The 23,561-nt window shown below is 50.9% G+C and overlaps 1 protein-coding gene and 1 long non-coding RNA gene across 3 annotated transcripts in view; one reads left to right on the top strand and one right to left on the bottom strand.

The window, feature by feature from the left end:
• Hs6st1 (heparan sulfate 6-O-sulfotransferase 1) overlaps positions 1 to 10,452 on the bottom strand; it is a 38,047-nt gene extending 27,595 nt beyond the window's left edge. The window contains exon 1 of the mRNA NM_015818.2: positions 9,668 to 10,452. Coding sequence (NP_056633.2) covers positions 9,668 to 10,194 — 527 coding nt within the window. The 5' untranslated portion in view covers positions 10,195 to 10,452. The remainder of the gene's footprint in view (positions 1 to 9,667) is intronic.
• A 2,156-nt stretch (positions 10,453 to 12,608) lies between these two features.
• Positions 12,609 to 20,125, top strand: Gm39624. Of its 2 annotated transcripts, none has more exons than XR_865341.2 (3): positions 12,609 to 13,216; positions 17,908 to 17,992; positions 18,593 to 20,125. It is a non-coding gene; the product is annotated as a predicted gene, 39624 (long non-coding RNA). The 2 variants fall into 2 exon arrangements; XR_865340.2 differs by having other exon boundaries at positions 18,542 to 20,125.
• The last annotated feature ends 3,436 nt before the right edge of the window (positions 20,126 to 23,561 follow it).

Genomic DNA, 23,561 nt, shown 5'->3' with positions numbered 1-23,561 from the left:
GGCTCTGTAATGGGTGACCTTATGTGGCAGTTTACTTAGGCTCTCTGTTCCTCAGTTTCCTGTCTGCAGAATACGGATCCTAGTGATGAGGACTGGAAAAGTAAGTCTAGTACCGAGTGAGGGGTTTTGTGGGTCACAGTCACCATCTGTCTGGGCAAAGCCTCTCTGCCTTGGTTCCCCTACAGTGTCCCTCTTTGGTACCTTCCCCAAGTCCCCCATTTCCAGTAGTGCTTGTGTCAAAGCTTTTCCTGAGGTCTAGGATTCAGGAAGGCTCATATACCCCCAATCTCCCTGCTTGAAAGGACACCCATCTCAACTCTCACCATGGTGATGTCAACACCAAAACTCAGTGCCTCCAGTCTGTTTCCCAAGGACACCAAAGCTCCAGAGAGGTAAATATTTACATGGGAGTTTAAGTGCTGACTTGGAGGGAATTGTTCTCCTTTGCTGCCCAGGAGCTAGAAGCAACTGTCTACATTTGTCCCCTGGGCTCTACAAGCCCTGAAGGGTTCTAATTTTCAGTCAGAAAGGGACTCAGGGGGGCCGCTTTGTCAGGATCTCTTGTCCCAAGCTTGCAGAGTGAGGCATCAGAGGCTAGGGCTCAGTGTATGTGTGGGCACCCCATGATAAGCTCTTCTTCTGGGAGGGCAGTGCCAGGAGCTTTGTGCACAAAGCAGGATCATGCAGGGGTCAGTCCTGGGTGTGGCTGCAGCAGATGGTGCTGCCTATGGATGGGGAGGGGAGCGGGGCCAGGTACCAGATGCAGACAAGCAGTGTCCTAGTCAGGCTGTGGGTGATATGGAGGGGTCTTTTAGGCCTACCTTCCCTAACATAGAGATGGAGCCTGGGGTTTCCAAGCAGCAGCTCCAGGCTCTGGTTTTAGTTGTAAGGCCCTTTCTTCCGACTCAGTCTTTCGGAAACCCTGATAAATGGGGCCTGCAGCAGTAGACCCTGCTGGCTTACCTGGCCTTTTTGGACTCAGCTTGTGTATCTGGGCCCTGCTGAATACCTTTGCAGGCAATCCTGGAGTATTCACATGCTGGGAAAACAGTAATAAGATCACCACCTGTCCACTCCCTTGGCTATCTAGGCCTATGACTGAGACTGCCTCCATCAGCAAGGTCCCACCAACGGACAGAGGGCTGGCTTGGACTCTAGCTACTGCAGGTACCTATGTAAGGCATAAGCCTAGAGCCACATTAAAAGAGGATGAGCATGTGGGAGGTGACATCTGCTGGGCAGATCACCCATGGAACTTGGCCCTAAGACACACAGAGACACACACCCTACTAGCCAGGAAGAAGATAACAACGCCACAGAGGAAGACCAAGGCCAAAGGCACAAACAAGAAAATCTCTGCAGTTGACCCAAGGCCACTCACACCTATTTCATAGTAGATAAAGTACACTCCTAGTCTGCAGGGCCTGTTCTGGGCTAAGAATGGGAAACTCCGACTGACTGGATGAGGTCTATAGGACCGCGAACAGGTGCGGTTTTAATAAGCTGCACTGTGGCAGGCAACATGAATGAAGGTCCCTCCAGGCTGCTTACAGAACAAAGAGAAAACATCAGCTGTGTCTAGACAGCCATGGGGCTGATCTGGGAGGTGGCTGGATTAAATATGCGTGTCATGGACCGGCAAGGACAGAGACAGGCTGAGCATAGAAGGTGGGTTTCAGGAAGCTAAGTACAAATGGATACAGGGCCTAGAAAGTTTACAACATTGAACCAGCTTAGTGTATGGGTTAAAAGAGCTGCAGCCTAGGTGCTAAGGTAGTAAAAAGAAGATAGGAGAATCATGAAATGGCAGATAACAGGTTGGGGCAGATGTAGAAAGGCTCTAACTCAGGTGTACAATGAGGTAGCGGTGGACATACATTTCCCCCCCCCTCCACTGTACCCTTGTGTAGGAGTGTACACTGTGGGGTGATTAGAGCCTGAGCTTGACCCAATGCCACATTGCAAGGAGCATGCCCCATGGCATGTTTGCCCATCCTGCCCCCCCTTGTGCCCCCTCAGTTCCTATAAGCCCGTTAAGGATCTCAGAGGAGCAGAGGGGAGGATATCCATAGACAACAGGCTCTATATGCCTGTCTCCACATTTGGGCTAGGGATGTAGCTCAGGTGACAAGAGTACTTGTCTACACAGAGACAAGAGGCCTGGGTTCAATCCCCACCACTGAATAAGCCATGCATGGCAGTGTATGTCTCTATTTTCAACATTCAGAGGGCACATCAGTTCAAGGACAACTTGGAATACTCACACGGACCCCCCACCCCCTAGGCTTTAACTGCTGGCTTCAGAGCTCACCAGTTCATGGAGTAAGGTCAAGAGCTGGCTTTGGAGGTCCCTTTTTTCTCTGTTCCCAGAAGTGGCAAGATTCATTATAAACCCATGGGGGAACTGAATGTGGAGGTCCTGGTCTGTACCCCTGTGGCAGGCACAGTCAAGGTGACCATCTAAAGAAGGGGAGACATCTCTACAGATGCTCCAAAGCCCATGAAAAGCAAACCCGAGGCTGCACTTGGTTGCAACACCTTTGGGCCCCTCACCTACTCTCCGTAGCCTCAGGATGGCCCTGCAGATGCCTGCCAACCCGGCTCCTGCTCTCCTGTCTCTCCCCAGCCGGCTTCCTTGCTGTCAGGGCAGCCACGGTACTTCCTGTCCTTACCTGCCCCACAGGACTGAATAGAGCTTATCACCTGAGCCCCACTGGGACTCTCACCACTCCTCTGGGAGTAAGGGAAACAGAAAAGGAGGCTTTCAGTGGTCCAGGCAGGGAGCAGCCAAGCTGGAGCCCACACTGTTCCGTCTCCGGATGCAGGCATAGCAGCGTCCCTATGGCAAGCACAGTTTCTGGAGAATGGTCTGGCTGAGTGGTGGAGAACCTTATGCTGGAGAGTAGCCTGGCCATGAGAGGAAGGAGCCTGCTCATGACCAGGGGTGGTGATGGCTTTGACCACTGACCTCTGTGCTTTACAGTTCTGTAAACCATTAATTCCCAGTTGAATCCATCCATTTATTATCTTTCCAGACAACTACTGATTTGTTCTGATGTCCCTGCTGCTGGGCCTTTTAACATTCCCCATGTAAACAAACAGAGGCAGTTGCATGGCTCACGGCCTTCAAAGCTGGGCCAGATGCAGGGCTGTGGGGAATGGCTTCTCTCCAAAGCGCCATACATATGTGCAAGGCCCTGCTCAGCCATGCCCATCATGGTGCCACAGACAGCCTGCTCTCCAGATGGGGAGCTGGGCCCTCCTGGTTGGCAGACTGTGGAACTCAAGGGGTTGTAAGTGGCTATGGCTCCCACTAGACATGGGCACAATCTCAAGCTGGAGGCACCAAGAGGTCACTGGTCCCTCTTTAGACCCCAGTGGTAGATAGACATCTTGACCACAAAAATGGAGATGTGTTTACTGAATCCCAAAGTCACTGGCTCTGGTCACAAGACAGAAGAGGCTCCCTCTAGTTTTGAGGATCCAGCTTTGGAACTTCACATGACACATGCCGCTAGGGCATGGACAGGCAGGTTACTGTGTGTTCCCTCCTCTGGTACCTAAGCCCTGTGTGCATAGAACATCTGATAATTCTTGGAACTTTGGTTTTGTCTCTTGTGACAGACTGCCCAGGCCAAAGTCTGCAACGCAGTCAATGAATGAATAACCCAGGAAAGCTGGGAGTAGGGTGGAGCCTCCAAAAGGTGGGCAGAACCCCGGTCAGTCATGGAGGGTAGAGAAGCCTCCTCAACGTGACAAGTTTCACGCATGAATAGGTGTGCAGACTAAACGCTGGAAAGGGTTGCTAGAGGGGTGAGCTCTAGCCAGGCCCCCAGTGTCCACAGACCGGGCTTGGCCTCAGAGAGGCCAGTGGTAGAGGGAAAAAGACTTATCCAAGCCAGGTTTGCCTGGCCCCAGCTTCCCACCAAGACTGTGTCTCCAGTGGGAACTATCTGGAAGCTGGAGAGTCTCGTCTGTCCAGAAACTCTCTCGTTAGAGAGTTTTTTTCTCTCCACTCAGAGGTCAGGCTTTTAGCTCTCTCTGTGTGGAAATATACAAGCTGTTTCTGCAAAGTGACAGACCCTGTACTCAGGGGACTTGGAACAATACTAAAGCAGGAAGGGGCATTTTATTCTGGGACACGCAAGATTAGAAGTTCAACAGCCAGCAAATGACAGGCCTGCCTGAATTTTAAGGCAGACGAGACACTAACACCTGGGCTCTCTCTCTCCACTTAGGCTATCTCTAGGTACCTCTATGGCCCCCTAGTCATTGCTGCCACCAGCTTTCAGCAACATGCCTGAACCTTCCCTGGTTCCAGAGGGCAAAACCCTACACATAGGAGAGGCCGCTGCCCACATCACTTACAGGAGAGTTGTATGACCTTGCTGATAGACCCTGAAGGTGGGGGAGGGGGAGCGGTACCTGCCCCTAGGGCATACAGGTTATTCACTGGGTAGAAAGAGCCTGGTGGGAATGTTCAAAGCTTCAGTTTGGAGTCTGGCCTGATGGACTGACCAGCCCCTCTCTAACTGCTCTCCAAAGCATGGTCTCTTGTGCTTTTGAAACCCACTAGGTGCCGGGTGTGGTGGCACACACCTTTAATCCCAGCACTCGGGAGGCAGAGGCAGGCAGATTTCTGAGTTCGAGGCCAGCCTGGTCTACAGAGTGAGTTCCAGGACAGCCAGGGCTATACAGAGAAACCCTGTCTCAAAAAACCAAAAAAAAAAAAAAAAAAGAAAAAAGAAACCCACTAGGTGAGTGGGGAGCCCTGATGACAGTCCCTTCCAACACTATCTGTGGCTTCACGTCTGCTCTGGAAACATCTCTCAAGTCCTTTGCACTAGGGACAGCAGAGGAAGTGTAGACAGGCTTCCAGCTTCCCCACTCAAGTGTGTAGAGCGCCAAGCAGACGGAGACAGGTTGGCCATGGTCTCACAACATTGTCTCTTACCCATCCACCTTTCCCAGGATACTGGTGGCGTGGGTACCCAGGCACTAAGGAGTCACCGGGGAACAATCCAGTCATGCAGGGGAGGTTACTGGAAGATGCCATGTGCCACCGCAGCCATCAGCAGACCTCACCGGTGTTCCCTTTTTAGAGCCAAGAGGACGTGGCTTGATTCCTGCCCTGCAGCAAAGGGGCAAAGGCTGTCGGGTGGTTTCTAGTAAGCCAGATAGATGGCTCAAGTTTCAAGCACAATTGTACATTTCTGTCTAGGTATAGGAAGCCAATACAGCCTGATTCTGTGGCTGCAGGAGGCAGCAGAAGCACAGGGCTGGGGAATGGACAGATATCCAAATGCTGCCCCAGGCCTTGACACTCTGATGAGTTTAAACGGGCCAGTGTTCCCACGGCTGCTATATGTGGGTGTTGAGGACTTCTCCCACTGTGTCCCACTGCTGTAATGAAATCCCCTGGGCTGGGTGCTTTCCAAAGCAAAGTTGACTAACTCGGGTTTTAGAGGTTCAAGGACATGATGTCAGCAGCAGCTCAGATTTAGTGAGGGCCTTGTGCAGAGATGACATCATGGTAGGTTCGTGGGCAAGAGAGGTTAGTTACAGGGCTGGCAGGAAGCCACAGAGCATCCATAGGAAGGCCCAGATTCACTTTTAAGAACTAGCAGGGATCTCCCTATCCTTTTTCAGGAAGGTGTCCTCAAATAACCAAATCACCTAGGCTCCACCTCTTAAAGGGCCAAACATCAAAATCATCACATGGGGGACAAAACTGCCAGCAAGCCACAGGGCCAACTGAGATCACCACCAAGAGCTCTGGACAAGTGCTGCCCCACCCCCAGCACCTCAGTCTGCCCTCTGACCCTTGCTGTACACATCCCTAAGCCGGTGGGGAGGCAACTGGGGTGACAGGACACTGCCCTGTTCTCTACAAGGCTGTGCCACCTCAAAGGTATGAGCAGGGCAGGGGTTTACACACACACAAAGGACTTTTTGTTCACTAAAGACAACAAAACAAGCAAACAGAAAATGCTCGGGAACCAGTAAGAAGAACAGTTCTGTAGATAAAAGATGCCAGCCATAAAACCTAAGACCCGATCGCTTAACCCCACATGGTGGAAGGAGATAACTGAATTCCAGAAGTTGTTCTCTAACCTCTGATACATGTCCATGGCGGGCACATGCACACTCAAGCACACACACGTGTGCACGCACACTCATGCACACACATACATGCATGCACACACACATGTGCACACACTAAATAAGTAAAATGTAATAATAGTTATTTTCTTCCTTTTGAAAAAATAAAAGTGGTTTCCTGAGTTGGGTTCTACCTTTTAAAGGAAAAGCAAAGAAAAACTTTGTTATTGCTGCTTTTGAGACACAGTCTCATGTAACACAGGCTGGAATTCACTATATAGCCAAGGATGACCCTGACCTCTGACCCGGCTGCTCCCACTCTCTGTAGGGAATACACCCCCATATCTGGTTTGTATTTGGGGATAGGACTTAGGGCCTCCTGCATGCTGGACCAGCACTCAATCAACTCGGCTGCATTCCTAGCCCAAGAAAACTTTTTAAAACCACAGTCATGATCCCAGGGAGGTGGCAGCTGGGAAGGGTACTCTGATGGCACTGGCTAGAAAGCACGAAGCAAGGATGTCCCCAAGAGTAAACTAACCTGGACACTCACCAGAGCTGCCAAGCATTCAGATATTCCCCTCAGAGGAATTTCCAAAGAAAACGGAAGCTGTGTAAAATATTTGCACACAGGAGTGTCCACTTGACACTTCCTACAGAAGTGAAGAAGAAAGCTCCCGTTCTATCACGCGGCAGTGAAGAGTGGGCACATAGAGGGCCTGGCTGCAGTCGCCACAGATTGAGCTATTCATGATGGCCAACATATGCAAAACCATGGGAGAGGAATATGGATTCTCCTCTTCCTACTCAGTCACAGAAAACCATCACTACAACAGAAGGGGGAGTGTGGGAGACTCAAGGTCTCTTACCATAATGCAAGACACCTCCTCTTCCTCTCTACTGGACCCCGGAGGGCGCAGTAGGTCCGGACTGCTGGTACCACCCCTGAGTGGCATTCAAACCTCCCACCCCTATCTGTTAATGATGTCACCAAACTGAGCCCAGAGCCACCAACTGGGCTTCACCAGACCCCTGGGGCATGCTATGTCCATCAGGGTTAGAGTTCTCTGAGCCAGATAGTCACACTGTCAGACTAGAGCTGGCCCAGGTGCCAATGGTCCTTGGTAACACTCATCCCCTGCAGTTCCATATGTCCAAGGCTAGCCAGCAAGCCTTCTGTCTCTCCAGACTGGTCTTGTAAGCACGCAGGCTTTTGCTAACAGATGTGAGACGTCCGTAGTAGGCAGAGGCCACAGAGACCTCCAATGCATTGCTCACACCTGTTCCCCTACCGAAGCAGGAAGTACCAATCGATTTTGTAAGTTATAAACCTAGGAAGGAGTGGAGGACCTGCCCGGCCTCATGAGTCACCCAGATGTGTCCCCAGTTCAGAGCAGCCCCAGGCAGATGTGCCATGAGGAGGTTGGGAGCTGGGTAAAGTAATTTGTTCAAGCTCTACCATAACCCTGAGGGCAGAGAAAAGAGGAAGAGAAGGCCCACCCTAGTTTGCAAGGAGTCTTGGGGGGGGGGGATCGGGCCTTAAAGGGTAACAGTGAGTGCCACTTAACACCAGCCATCAGGCAGTCAACCCTGACAGTGACAGGGTCCCTGGGCAGATGGGAGTCAGCTGGGGAACTCAGGGGCAGCCAGGAGTTCAATACATAAAAGTCTCTTAGATTAGTTTGGGGGGCCAGAGGTGGCGGGGGAGGGGAAGTCATTTACCTAGTGCCTTAAACAAATGGAGCACTATGAAGAGAAACCCAGTGTCACCTATTGGGTGGCACAGTTACAAGCTTTGGAACCACGAGCCCTGGGGGCCCCTCCCCACATTGCCCATTGTTGCTGAGTCAGCAAGTCCCGCCCTCCCCTCCCCCAAGGAGGGGGGAATCAGTAGACCACCCTGCATTCTTCATCCCTGGCCCTTACACCCTCTGCAGGCAGTCAAGGCCTGTGAACAGCATCTGGGGCCATGCACCTCCCTGTTCCTTCCATCATGAGCCTCTGATAAACTTCTAGTCAAGGGGCACTGTGGTCCTTCACTCTGTTACAATCTGTGGGCAGTGTGGTCCGTGAGGGGTAGGCTCACCCCGAAGCTCTGGCCTCTCTACAGCTCTAAGAGCAGCATGCATGCAGTTTGCCTAGACCTCCTATGATTAGCATGTCCACTGTTTCAAGCCCCACGTCCTGCTGACAGAGAGGACTTCCCTGGGCCTGCTGGCGTGTGCCCAGCAATGGGCACCCACAGCCTTGACTGGTGGATCAGTGGACAGCTGCTATGGCCAGACCTGGACTCAAGCATAGCATGGCTGAACTATTGGGATGGGTCCTGGAACTGAAACATGTACGTGTGTACGGCAGAGCTTATGTGGACAGGAAGCAGTTTCGAGGGCCTGGAAAGGAGACTCTGGGTCCAGGTTAGGGCCATGGAATACCTCCACTTGGCTTGAGCACTGCTAGGCGTGGGGTGCAGTGTGTGTATCTACCACTCAACTCTAGCAGCCTGTAAAGCATGCAAACAGCTCCAGGTTGGTTGGACCCTAGAGTCCCAACCCCACAGGAGAGCCAGCACCTTCCTGCCCCAAGTGTACCAAGGAAAATAGCGACTTCAGTTAAAATTTGTCCACACCCACTTCCTAGCTCCTCTGTAAGTTCAGTCCTACAGCAAATATGGAAGAGAAACAAAGGCAGGCTAGAAGCCCTAATTCCTGGGGTGGGGTGGGGCGGGTTAGGAAGAAGGTAATCCCAGGAGGATCACTGGGCACCAACAGAAACAGGGCTACAATCTCAACTTTACAAAGTGCTTTCAGAGGGGCTGGCCCTCACTCACATCCCCAGACAAGGAGGAGAGTGATGGGCCTTGCTGGGAGGTCCCTGGCTTTACAAGTAGCTTTGACGGTCTCAGCTATCCCTAACCTGGCCGGTGGATAGATTTCTAGGGAAGTCAGTCCTCAACTGGAGGCTTTTGTTCCACTTCTGTGGCTGGGGAGGCCAGGTAGTGCTGCCTTCTCTCCGACTTCAGTCTGGGTCACACGGGCCTTTGTTCTACCTGCACACACCGGCAGGCAGAGCCCACCCCTTTCCTGGCAGCTCCTCCCCAGGCTGGCAGGCACCGGAGGGCCTGGAGATACCACAGGTGCACAGGAAGAGGAACCGCATTTCTCTTGCTCCACTTTTAGTACTAGACGGGTACGGGCTACACATGCACACAGAGACACACCTGTTTTTCTGCCTCTAGAGCCAAGCCTGGACCTCTAGTCCCCGAGGTTTATCTCTCAGGCTAGCCCGCAGTGCATAGCAGGTAGGGTGGACAGAGAGCAGCGGGCAGTGACCCAGGAGGAAGTCTGGGCACTGCGCAGACAGGCCAGTGGCGAGGAGAGGCACGGAACAGAGGGTGAAAAGAGGGATCAGAGGTCAGGAGTGGCAGGTGTAGGGAAGGATGAGATGGGAATCCTGGGATCCCGCAGACTGGAAGGGGCCCCAAGAGAGGAGAGGGCAGATCTGGCCCGGGGCTTAGGGGTACCCCCCCCCCCCCCCGCCATCACACTTTCCCGCAGCGGGCGCTCACCTGGGCGAACGCAGACCTGCTGGGTCGCGGCGGTCTAGCACACCGGGCACACAGTTGGTGAGTTCGGTCCAGTCAGCGTGCAGCCCGCAGCTCCAGCCCGTGGAGAAGCGAGAGAAGAGCCAGGTCTCGCGGCGATTGGGCCGATAGCAGGTGCACTTCTTCTGGCCCGGGCGACAGTCGCAGGGCACCTCGAGGCGCACGTTCTGCACTAGGTGGCGGCCGAAGGTGGTGCCGCCGGTCTTCTGGATGTGCAGGAAGACGATCACGTCGTCGCCCTTCATGTCGAAGCGCAGCGAGCGCTCCAGCTCGCGCACCGGGAAGTAGTACTTTTTCTCGTAATGTGGGTCCGGCGTGGGGAAGAGATCCAGGTCGTCGGGGGGCACGCGGCCACCGGGCGCGCCCAGACTCAGCCCCGGGCCCGCGTACTGGTAAAGGATGAGCATGAAGCACGCCGAGCCCGCCACCACCAGCACGAACTTGCTGGCGCGCTCAACCATGGTCCTGCCGCCGGCGCGCCGCCGCCGCATGTGTCACCATCGCCAGCGGCCCGGGCGCCGGGCCTGGGAGGGCGGGGGGCGCAGCTGCTCCGCCACCGCCGCCGCCACCGCCGCCCGCGCTCCGGCCCGGCCCGGCTACTCGGCGCCCAGGCTGTGCGCAGCGTCGCGGGCCCCGGGCCTCGGCGGCGCCGTGGCTGCTCCCCGCCCCGATCCCGGCTCGGCTAGCGTACAGCCCGGCCCCCGCCACAGCGCCCCGCAGCCGCGCGCGCCCGCACCCGCCCGCAAAGCTCAGCGCCGAGAACGCTCTGCACCGCCCCGTGCGCCGCCGCGTCTCCGCAGTTCGTCGCGGCTCCGCCCCGGCCCGCCCCTGGCCCGCCCTCGCGGCGCCTCTTGCTGTCGCCGCCCGCTCCGATCCTCCGCTCCGCCTCTGGAGCGCCCTGGGGGAGGGGCGGGGCCGGAGGAGGCCCAGGCACAGGCCAGAGCTGGGCGACGGGTCGCGTGTCTCTCACACTGTCAACGCCGGTCGCTACGGAAAGGGCATTGGATCCAGCTCGCAGACCTGTGGGTGGCGACTGGGTTGTCCCGAGCCTACGAGTGGGTGGCTCTTTTGGGCATTGGTCCTGGGTTTGGGAGCCCGAGTTTTTTCACCTTCTCTGGTTATGGTAGTTTGTGTTACCTGCGCTCTCTGTCTCCCACGGGAATACGGAGGCTTTGACCTTCACATTGAAGGATAGGAAGTTCCAAGTTCGAGAGCGCTGGGAGTCGGGACCACCAGGTGGTTTAGGACTACCAGTAAGGGTGGGGAAGGAAGAGAGACGTTAAGGGCATGGATCCGGCTCTTACGTGGATATCACCAGTCCCCTGGAGGCACTGGGACAATGACCCAAAGCCCTCAGTTGAAGATAAACCGAAATGTGTGCAGAGACCAGAGGACAAGCTTTATTTGTCCCTCTCGCCCAGTGTGCCCTGTTTTGATCCTGGTCATACTCAAACAAACAAACAAACAAACAAAATAGTGAACCAACATTAGAAAAAAATTAAAATTCCAACCTTCGTGATTTTTTTTTTTTTTACATTGGCAGCAGTATCTGCAGCCTTGATTGGTGCTCTGCCTGTAGTGGAGGGTCGCCTGGGCCCTAGGCTGCAAGTTGGAGGCTCTAGTAGTAATCTATGCAGCCTATAACATGTGGAAGGTCCCGTCGCCCATGTTGTACTCTGTACTGGGCCCCTAGCTATACTTAGGCGGCCAGAACAACTGGAGGTGGGGAGTGAAATGACCTGTGCAGAGTTCCACAGCCTAGGGTAGCTGGGAGGGGCTTGGGTGTTTGGATTCAGGCCAGAGTGGCCTCTGGGAGGTGCTCCCACTGCCAGGCCAGGCTCAGGTGCCCACAGCAAGTACCCCTGGGTAGTGCCCTGGATCTGTCCTGCTAAGGGGTGGGTCAAAAAGTGGAGAGAAGGGGAGGGGGTGGCAATAGTGGTCCAAAGCATTGACTGCAAGTTAAAAAAAAAAAAAAAAGACTTGAAAAAAAAGAGCAGCTGGGCAGTGGTGGTGCATGCCTGTAATTCCAGCACTTGGGAGGCAGAGGCAGGCGGATTTCTTAAGTTCGAGGCCAGCCTGGTGTACAGAGAGAGTTCCAGGACAGTCAGGGCTACACAGAGAAACCCTGTCTTGAACCCCCACCCCACCCCACATACACACACAAATAAGAGCTAAGAGGAAAGCCCTCCCAAACGGTGAGATCAGGAGAGAATGCAGACACACTTATATCCAACTTGTCAGGAATGTGAAGAAACTGGGCTCAGCTGGTAAAGTGCTTGCTGTGCATGACTCAGGACCTGGGTTCGGTACCCAGAACCCAGGTATAAAATGCCAGGGATACTTGGCCTGTGTTTGCAAGCCCAGGACTGCTGGGGAAGAAGAGATAGGCAGATCCCTGGGGCTTGCAAGCCAGCCAGTCTAGCCTATAAGGCAGCAGGTTAATGTGAGACACTGTCTCAGAAACTAAGGTGTACCTCTCAAAGGACAATATCCAATATCCAAGGTTGTCCATTGTCCTCTGTCCTACACACACACACACACACACACACACACACACACACACACAGAGAGAGAGAGAGAGAGAGAGAGAGAGAGAGAGGACATGTTTTGCAGGCAGATTGCAGAAGTTACCACTATGGTCAGACCGCCACATGGCCCTGAACACACTACATAATGACCTAGAACCAGGGCAACAGGTGTCCTTGGTGACACCCAGGGCCTTTTGCCCCTGGCCCAGAGAAACCCAAGGGCAGTCTGTTTGGTAATGATTTATTCTGGTTAGGTATGGCGACACAGCAGTGTGCTGAGGGCGCTCCCTTTAGAAGTTGACCAGGGCGGCATTCCAGCATGGGATTTGGATGACAGCAATCCAGATTTACACAGCATTGCTGCCAGCTAACCCATCTGATGGTTCTGCTCAGATGCTAAGGATCTACCAAGAGGTCAATCCCAAACAGAGTTGTTCCAGTACTAGACATAGCAGTTATGTTATTTCCAATCCCACTAGCAAGCCTTGCAAGAACGAGCTAAAACAATCGTTCCACAAAAGTGAAAACGAAGGTCTAGAGCTCTCCAGAGCTAGACAAATTCTCTCACTCTGTTCCCTGGCCGTGTGGCGTCCAGCCTGTGTTCATCTCTGTTCCCCCGGGGCCAGAGGAAAAAGCGGAGGGTCAGTGCACTAGGCTTTACTGCCAAGAGACCCACCTATGCTTGGCTGCCCCTAAGGGAAAACGGAAGTCTGACAAGAGCAGAAGAGTCTGGCATAGGTACCCAGTGGGTGGTTGTCCCTGTGACAAACTGCAGAGGTAGCCATAGCACACTGGCTCAGGGATTGACATCTCATCAAGAGAAGCTGCTTCCTCAAACTTCATTCTTGCCAGAACGGTTGAAGAGCCCCCTCCTCAGCCAGGAAGCCCCTCTCTTTCCTAAATTCTCACAGAGAAGGTTTTGCCTACTCTCCCTATTTATAAGAAGCCCAGCAGGTGCAACTTGATACTCCGGAGGAGGCAATTGGTGAGTGGGAACTACCCGGAAGTCAAATCCCCCGTCTTAGGTCAAGGAGTGAGGCTTTGTAGCCCGACTAGCCAGTCTTCACCAGGCTCTTTCCCCTGAAAAACTGGCAGAAATGTGACACCAAGGGTTTGCTGTGGATTGCCCGTGAGGTCGATGAGGCTTGTCTGTCACCGGGACTCGTGCGGGTTCTATTTGTTGTTCCTTTTCTCTCCCTGGTAGCCAAGGCTCCCTCCATAGTCCTAGGAATGCACATGAAAAGGAGAAACCCCTATAAATGTTTGCTGGAGGGAGTACCCAGCCTCGGGGTTTGCATCTACTTTGTTCCTACTTTTGTCCTCAGACTGCATACTTCAGAGCTCTGAGCTAATACGGAGGAAAAAGAAAAGGATGGCTAGTGGTAGGATGTGAATGAAAACGTGTTACCATACTTCTGTTTGGAGAAAAGATTAAGCCAGCGAACATAATTCCCTACCCATCATGTGTCCTTATAGTCTGAGAACCAAGAGATCAATTCCTCCCTCCTCCCCCTTATCCCCGGCGTGCAGTCCCGCGGGCGGACACGCGGGGGCACAGACACCGGCTTCTCCCTCATTCAGCAGTTGACATTGTAAAATTGGGGGATTTTCCACACTTGCTTCGCTGGTTCTCCTTCGGCTGTCTGCCCATTGTTTCTGAAGGAGTGGAGGGGCAGTCACGTTGCCTTTAGAGCCTCCCCTGGGGCTGCAGGCAGGGAGCAGAGAGAGGTTTTGCTTAAGGACAAACTTTTAAAGGTGACTTGGTGAAGCCATGGCTAATGGACTGAGTCCAGAGCTGCTACTGTGGGGACCAGGGGAGCCGAGCTGGGCCACTCTCGTGGACCTGAGCCCACCAGTTCCCGTAGACCGCGTCTGCTCCATGGACTGTCTGTTGTCTGAAGGGTACTTTCTTGGAGTCCCCAGCACCTTCTACCAAACAGCCTTTTCTCCTATTCCCTTCCCTCCCGTGACAGAATTGTGCTGTGGCCAGGTGGACCCCCTACTCCAGAACTTTGTAATACCCTCCTGCAAAGGCCTGCCAAGGAGAACATAGGCGATTTAGTTGTTCTCTAAAAAGACTCCACTACCAAGGGATTGAAGAACTCAGACCTAATTGTGGCCACCAGAGCTCCTGGGACTGTCCCTTCCTTTACCGGAGAGTCTCAAGAGTCTCCTCCATGCTGGAGGCCACCCCCAAGAAGTCGCTCATCTTCCCTGCCCAGAGACTGCCTGCTGTGTAAGAGGACTACAGTCCTTCCTGACTGGCTCTGTTTCCAGCCGTGGCCACTTCATTTCAGGCCCCTCTTTCTCTTGCCCTTCCCAGGGCACATCTCTGAGACTTACCTGGTGGTCCCACAGTGGCAGGCTGGGCAAGGCAGATTCCTATAGCTTGATGGAACATGGGCAGACATACTGTTACCCAGAAGGGTTTTGCCTGTCTGTGCATGGGTGCATTCGCTTGCATGTATGTGTGAGTGTTGTATGTGTGTGTGTATTATCCACATATGTGTGTAAGTGAGCATGCATATGTTTGTATGTGAAGGTCAGGGGATGACAACTTGTGTATCTTCCTTGATGTCTGTTTTATTTACTGAGTCTCTGCTGTTCCTGGACTTTTGCTAACCCGGCTAACAATCCCTGGTTCTGGGCATCTCCTTTATCTGCATCCCAGGACCGTGATTACAGGCAGTCCACCACACCCGCCTGGTTTTTATTTGGACTCAGGGGATCCAAACTCTGGCCCTCATATTTGTACAGCAGTGCTTTATCTGCTAAGCCATGGCCCTAGACCCCTGGCTGGTCCTTTCTGCTTGGAACATCTGCCAGGACCTGCCTCCAGAGAGAGAGAGAGAGAGAGAGAGAGAGAGAGAGAGAGAGAGAGAGAAAGAGAGAGAGAGTGGGAGGCCTCCTACCAGCTTCCTGCCATGGCTTTTCTTTTTCCAGAAGGAGCCCTGACCCAGCTGGGGTAGGGGGAGTCATGGAAGAGGATAGTGGGAGGTCTAGGAAAAATGCATGGGGCTATCTATGCCACTGGGGAGCATCCATGAGTCAGTGGAGGATTGACCCCAACAGGCTGAGACAATCTAGACTGAGATGGTCTTGTTCTATTGGTACCTCGCCTGGATAGGCAATGAAGGCGACCTCTGCCCTGGTCCTATGCCACATGAAACCTGGTGAGGGTGTTAGCGTTCAGCTTCTCAAATGAGTCTCCATCCACCAAGTGGCTGCTAGCAGCTCACCTCCTTTGTCTCTCGACTCCTCCTTCACCTGTGACATGTGTATCTCTCCTGTGGTGGGAGCTGCCCTAGCTGGACAATAGCAGAGCCCCTCCCTTATCCACTCTTTTTAACTGCTCATCTCTGCTGACATCAATAGTTGCTTTCCTGATAGGCTAATGCCAGCTGGGACAGAGCTAGGTGGGAGGTGCTTTCTTAGGGCAGAATTCTGGGGGTGATTTAAGGAGAGGGGCCAATGTTTCCGAGAGAGTCTTTGCCAGCAAGATCTTGGCTGTGGGAAGGGGTGCATTTACACTTATGTGCACATGTGTGCGCACGCACAGGAAAGCCAGAAGTCAGGCTGCAGGATTGTTCCCCCAAAGACATCTATTGTGTTTTTTGAGGCACTGTCTTTTACCATACCCGGGGCTTGCTGATGGAGCTAGGCTGGATGACCAGGGGAGGATCTGCTTAGCTCCACCCTGGGCCAGATTTAAAAATGTATGCACCACGCTGGGCTTCTTGTGGGATTGCTAAAGATTGAACTTGGGCCCTCCTCATTCTTGGGTGACAAGTGTCTACTAAGTGATCTCTCTAGCACTCCAAGTAGCAACATTCTTACCACCCATTTCTGTCCCTTGTTCTCCCCTAACGAGAGGATTTCAGATGAAGGGGCATGGTCCAGGGGTGCATAGTAGTTTGGAGTGGAGGGCAAGGCTGGCAACCTACTCTGAGTCTAAGAGAAAAGTATCAGGCACGTAGGGTGACCGTACATAATCCCACAAGACTCAGGAAACAGAGCACTGCCCACCCACCGGCCAAAGGACTGAGCGCTTAACAGATTCTTGTAGCAGTGGCCTCCCCTGCAGGGGCTACCAAGAAGAGGCCAGCTCCTAAACGAGTGGCAGGGCGTAGGCTGGCTCTCTTTCAGCAATAGGGATGAGTGCTTAGACCTGTCCAGTCTGAGGTAGTCACTCAGCTAAGAGCTCTATGTATCTTGTGAGACAATTGCTGGCCCTTTGATAGGAGACAGGCCGCTGTGTTTAGTCCTTACAGGCTGCACGGCCAGTGCTGTCCTGGGCTGTGTTGTGGGTGGGGCCATCTTTATCTCCTCTTCCCTGATGGATGTAAGAGCTTGGGACTGAGTTCACTGGTTAGGCTACAGAGCTTCAGGTTAAGCTGATAGGAGCTCAAGGGCCTACAGATGCCGTGGAGGCCTCCAGGTGGATGCATGGCCCCGCCCCAGAATAGCTTTTGATTGACTGGAGTTCTGTATATTTCTTCCACCTTCCCAGCTAGGCTAGAGGGTCCAAGCACAGTCCTGGACTCAGATCATGGAAGCTGTGGGTAGCTCAGCTGTTCAATACTTGTCTAGCATGTATGAACCCTAGTGCCTTACTTAGGTTCTCATTGCTGCGATAGAACACCAGGTCTAAAAGCAACCGAGGGAGGAATGGCTTTACTTTAGCTTACAGTTACATAGTCCATCACTGAGGAAAGTCTTGAAGATTATGCACATGGTCCCTCGGTTGGGAGGGAAGGATCTAGCAGGCACTCCAGGCCATTCCTGGAGTCTTTGGTGCCGAGATAGGGCCTATAGGCTACCGTATCCCAAATGGGGATGCAGAACTCAGAGATCTATGTTAAGACAGGATGGATGCTATAGGTACATGGGCCAAGTTATCCCCATGATAGTCGAATCTGGGTTGTCCCTGGAGTCTCAGACCCACTGCCTGTACCCTGTGCACATCTCTTGCAGGTCCAGAGCCTCACTATGCCAGATTGCTTCCCATTGCATCACACAAGGTCCTGTAAGATTCCCTAAGTCTAGAAATTTCAAAGACCACAAATGCCCTCGAGCCATGCAAACAGACACCAGACTGTCCAAAGACGTGGGCGGTTGTCTGATGACTCTTCGAGATAGACATCTACGACATCTACAGCTTGCTACAAATCTTCCTGAGGCCTGGGGCTGTGGGAAATCTGATGGGCTTCTGGCTGTGGTTGGGGTGGGGGTGGGGCTGGACCAGGAGAGAGCAAAGCCCATTGTGATACCACCTGCTCCACATCTGTGTCAGTTTAACTTTTCATAAACAAAAGCTAAAGACACAAAAGAAAGCCTCGGCAATTATTGGATGGGGAGGCTCCCTGGGCGAGGTTGAGTCAGGGTTTCTCTCCATCACAATGGATTGACTCTTAGGCAGGTGGAAACAGGTTGGCACAGACAAAGCAGTGGTCTTACTCTGGATGAGGGGGTTTAGACTAAGTCTGTTGTCCTTTGCCAAGTGTTGTTTGGCATCAGAGGCAGCACAGGAGGCTGATAGAAGTTAGGAGGGATGCTGAAGTTGATCTGAAACGTGGGGCTTGGGAAAACAGCAAAGGGAGGTGGGTCAAGTGGGCTGGGCCTTCTCCAGGGTGTGTGCCCCCTCTCTGAGTGTGCTCCCTGGGTATATTTCCCTAGGTATTGCTCTCAAGTTGACCTCCACGGATGGACCTTCAAGTGCGTTCCTGTCACGATAGGTCAGCATAGCTGTTGGGAATTCCAGGTGAGCCTTGCATTTCCTTCTGGTAAGAGCAGTGACAGCAGACTAGACTGGGGAATTTCCTTTCCCTGAGGTTCAAGCCCTATCTCCACATTGCTATCACCGGGTGACATCACCAAAGTGCACCCCACCCCAGGCCTACACACACATAATGGCCCGGCCTGTACAAAAAGCAAATCAGCACGGTCCATTGTAAGTGTGAAGTGTGCTTAGGACTCATTAAAGAAACACAGATAAGCAGGAGGCTCTCTCCTCTTACACTTCCCTCGAAAGTGCCTGGAAGCTTATTGTTCCAGAACTCTGAGAGATGGAAAATTGCAGGCAGTCTGTTAGGTGACAAGAGCCTACTCTCTTAAAGGGAGCAGTCTCAAGCCTCGGGGACATTCATTAGATAAAGCTTTGCATCCTTAACCAATAGAATGAGGACTTGGGGAAGGGTTGGGTATGCTAAAAGAACTCAGATTGTAACTCTGTGGGAAGCCAGCCCATGGGGAAAAGGGGCAGGGGTTTCTCAGTAAGGGGCTTTCAAAGCTGATTTTGCCTTTTCTCTAGGCTGCTGTCCCTTTTTTTCAGAGTTGAATGAACTGTTTTCCCTTTCGCTAGCCTCTTGAGCTCGTGGTTGGAGAGTGGGGGTTTGTTTCTTACACTTGAAGTCCCTTCAACTCAACTGGCTGGAACATTCCTCCACCTCCTGGAGAACTGGCTGATTCACTTGGCCCTCAGGCCCCAGCAGTAATACCAGAAGAACCAGATAAACCACACAGACAAAAGCAGTGCAGGAAAAGCCTCCAGAAATGAGATTCTCACAGAGCCGCGGCCCACCATACAGGCTGGAACCTGCCTGCTCAGGCTCATGGGGACTGGCTGCTGAAATAAAACCACTTCCCAGCACGCCCTGCATCTTAATGTAATAGAAAACAGGTCTCAGACACAACAGCAGCAGCAGCAGCAACAACAACAACAAGCACCCATCAGTTTCCCAAACTGGGAAAGTTGCAGCTTGACCGTGAAGAGAAACTCAGCTGATGCTAACATACAGTTAAGTCAGGTGTTGGAATTATCTGGAAGGCTTTTCAAGTAGCCATCCTAAAAATGCTTCAATAAGCAATTAGACATTCTCTTGAAACACATTGTAAAAATAGATAAAGTCGTAGGCAAGAAATAGAAGCTAACAGGCCAGAGAAGATTACTAAGTGGATAATAAGGTTCTTGCTCTTGTAAGCAGGAGGGCTGGATGGCCACCTTCAGGATGTGTGTAACACATCTGTAATCCCAGCATGCCTACGGGGAGATGTGGGGGTGGAGACAGAACTCTCTGGAAGCTTGTGGGCCACCTAGCCTAGTAGATGCATGTAGTGATGAAGAACTAGAGACCCTGTCTCTGACAAGGTAGAAAGCAAAGACCAACGCCTCAGGTGGTCCTCTGACCTCCACCCGTGCTTCTGTATTCACATATGTGCGCATGTGTACACATGTGTGTGCATTCTCATATGCAAACACACAGGTTCTCGCGCACACACATGTGCACATCACACACACACATGAAATAGTAATAAATTAAAGAAATGGAAGTTATAAAAACTGTACCTGGATCCAGCTTAGCTCTGCTCTGCGGATACTCTCTTAGCCTCCCTTTCTAGCTAGTTCATCACCGTTCCCTTGTGTCAGTTGACAATCCTCAGAAACATTTTCTGCTGGGGACCCCAGTGACCACTCCAGGCTGGGACTCATTCTGCCATCATCATAGAGGCTTCTTGCACTAGATGGATACTCATAGCTACTCATAGCTGGACAACGTGCAGAGGGTTAGAGACTTTGGAACACTCAGCCCTAAAGGGGCTGACTTCAGCAAACCGGGGATGGGGAGCAATGCAGAAGAGGAAGCAGAAAGATTGTAAGAGCCAGAAGGGATGGCTGACTCTAAGGAAATGGTGTTCTCCAGACACAACAGGGCTGATGCACATAATGAACTCATAGAGACTGCGGCTGCATGCATAGAACCCGCACAGGTTCAAGCTAGATGAGGCGCTAGCACTGAGAGAGGAAAATGGACATGGGATCCCACCTCTAACTAAGAAGCTATTTACAATTGATACCTGCTGACATAGGAGCTATCATTCTTCCCCAATAGAGACTCTGAACACATTATTCACACGAGGGACAGCCCCATGCCCAGCAGGAGAGGGACAACACAAAACTCAGTGGCATTTTTGTAGACGTTTTGTCTCATTTTGCTTTGTTTAGGCGTTTGTTTTTTTTTTTGTTTTTGTTTTTGTTTTTTGTTTTTTCTCTTTCGACTTGTTGGTCTTTTACTTGTATATTTTGGTTTCCATTTTTATGTTGTTGTGAGGGTTTTTTTGGGGGGGGGTGCAGGTTTTTGTTTGTTTGTTTTTTATTTTTTATTTTTACTTTTTGAGAAAGGGTGTGGAGTTGGATGGGTGGGGAAGCAGAGAGGATCTGAGAGAAGTTGTGGGAGGGGAACCATGATTAGAATATAGTGCATTAATTTTTTTTAATTAACAAAATAAAACTGTACCTGAAAAAGGAGATGGAAGAAGGTAGAATCCATGAAATGACAGAATCCTCACAGTCTGAATAACAGGAAATGGACTTAAGGAAAAAAAAAAAAACCACACAGCTGCAGAGATTGGGAGACAATATTTGTATGATTGAAGTCCAGTTAGAGACCAAGAATGAGACTGAAAGAGAAATGATGGGTGGGACATCTCATCCTCCAACAAATGAATGGTTAAAGTGTGGTATGTCTATATGCTGCAATGCTATGCACAGCTGAGAAGGAACAGAATACTGATATTGGCTGAGAGTAGGGTTTGTGGTGGCACCCAAGAGGCAGAGGCAGGTGGATCTCTAAGTTCAAAGCTAGCCTGGTCTATAAAGTGAGTTCCAGGATAGTCAGAGCTAAACAGAAAAACTCTGTTTCTAACCAAAACAAACAAACCAACCAACCAACCAACCAACCAACCAACAACCACTCAAGTAACAACTTGGAACCATCTTAAAGGCATTAAGCAGAGTGAGAGGTGCCATTAAAAATGTTACACACAAATGATTCTATTTATATCACATTGTTTAAATTTTTATTTACTAACTATATGTGTGTGTGCTTTGTGCTCATGTATAACTGCACACCATGTGTGTGCCTGGTGCCTGCATCATCCTAAAGAGGGTGTTGGAGCCCTTGGAACTAGAGTTACAGATGAGTGTGAGCCACCATGTAGGTACTGAGAATCAGTCTTCTGGGACAGCAGCCAGTGCTCTTAACTGCTGAGCCATCTCTCTAACCTCTGTATCTTTTCTTTATTTTATTTACTTTTAATGACAGTACTAGGGATTGAATCTAGCCTCGTATATGTGTGAGGCAGGCAAGCACTACATCACTGAGCTACGGCCCTAGCCCTTGCTTATGTGTGTGTTTTGTGTGTATGTGTACTTGTATAAGTGGGGGCAATGAATGTGTGTGTGTGTGTGTGTGTGTGTGTTGAAGCCAGAGTTCGATCTTGGGTGTCATTTTTTGGGATCTGACCTCCTTAAAAATTGTTTGATTTTATGCATGTGTCTGTGTCTGTGTACATGTGTGTGTGGGTGCAAGAAGCAGATGTCAGTTCCCTTGGGGTTGAAGTTACTGACCTTTGTGAATCACCCAACATGGCTGCTGGTACTGAACACCGAACCTCCTGATTGAACAAGTGCTCTTTACCATTGAGCTATTTCTCCCCTTATTTGTTAAGACTAGAATCTCACTTTCATTCGGAACTCACCAATTTGGCTAGGATGGCAGCCCTATCCCTGCCTTCCCATCTCTGGATTACAGATGTGTACCACCACACTGAGTTGGAGGATCATACTGGTCTCCATGTTTGCACACACAGCACTTTACTGGCTGATCTGTCTCTGTTCCAGGGCAATTTATATTCTATACCCTTTAAGAACAGAAAACAGGTCAATAGTTACTAAAGATTAAGATTTGTATCCTGGTGGTGGTTGTGAAGGTAGAAACCTACACATCCAGGGACTGTTTGCAACAGAAAAGACACAAAGTAACAAGAATGGGATTGTATGGAACTGAAAAGACACAAAGTAACTAGTGCCTAGATTGATCTGCACTAGGCTCAGATTGTGTTGCTAGGATGTCCCGCTTATAACAATGTGCCAGTATTCTGCAAGTTCTTCATACTGCTGGCTTGCCCATGGCTAGCTTAGAACAAAAGGTTTAATCAAACCTAAAAAAAAAAAAAAAAAAAAAAAAAAAAAAAAGCCAGCAGGGCTGGGAGGTGGCTGCATAGCATGAGGCTTCCGTTTCCCCAGAAACCAGGTTAAAAACCAGGTGTGCCCTCCCCACCCCCCCACCCCCCCCACCCCCCACCCCCCCCACCCCCCCCACCCCCCGCAGCTGCAGAAGCACTGCGTGGCGCTGAGGATCCCAGTTTCATCCCTAGAACTCACTAGAAGGTGAAAGGAGAGACCTGACTCCACAAAGTTCTCTGACCTCCACACCTGTGCCATGGCATGCATGTGCCCCTGCTTAGATAGATACAAACGTACAACAACAGTAATAATAATGAGAATAATGCCAATTCAGTGTGTACAGGGACTTGCCACCATGTTTGATGACCTGGTTTCAATCTCCAGGACTCACACTAAAGAATAGAAACACACGCACATGTTGCCAGAAATATTAAAAAAAAAAAAAAAAAAGAACCTGGCCACTTTCTGGCCAGTTGGACCACAGGACTCTCTCCTGCTGGCCCCCATGTGTGTAAACTTCTAGCCTTCAAGGTCATGAGCTAAGTAAACTCCCTACCTTAACACATTGCCTAGGGATAGAGATGTATCTCAGTCGTAAATTGCTTGTGTACCACGGGCAAACCACTGCTGTTTCTAGCACCTTATAACCTGGACATGGTGGCACTTTCCTTTCATCAAAGCACTTGGGAGGTGGAGGCAGGAGGATCAGAATCCAAACTCATCCTCAGCTACACAAGTGTGTGTGTGTGTGTGTGTGTGTGTGTGTCCATGCACACACACATAATTATCACTGGCTACAGGAGACACTGTCTTAACAAACAAACAAACAAACAAGTAAACAAGCAAATACCACCCAATCTAGTGTTTTGTTATAGCAGAAGAAAATACTGAGACAAAAATAGTTCTGTTAAGTCTAGAATAAAATTTAAATATGGAAAAGTAGGAAACTTTTGTAAATAAAAAAAGACATTTCCTTATAATTCCATTATCTAAAACTGACTGTAATGAGTTTTTTTATTTCTTTCTGATACTTTTTATTTGCACATAGTAAGTCAGAGGTTGAAAGCATGCTGTTGTTCATGTGATGTGGAATTATTAAGGAATACTTAAAAGTATGTTTGTCTACCTTAGTATTTGGAGAGACCATGATTTGCTTCATAGTTTTCTTATTGTTGGACTTTTGGAGTTTTCAAAATTGAAAAAAAAATTAAATGATGATTACATAATTAAACATGATTACATAATGTTTATGTATGTGTACATATGCACATGCCATAATGTGCCTGGGTGGAGGTCAGAGGACAAA

The sequence above is a fragment of the Mus musculus genome, chromosome 1, assembly GCF_000001635.26.
Source record: "Mus musculus strain C57BL/6J chromosome 1, GRCm38.p6 C57BL/6J".
Taxonomy (NCBI): Eukaryota; Metazoa; Chordata; class Mammalia; order Rodentia; family Muridae; genus Mus; species Mus musculus.
The sequence above is the reverse complement of the archived record's forward strand: the minus strand, read 5'-3'. Positions and strand labels throughout refer to the sequence as shown.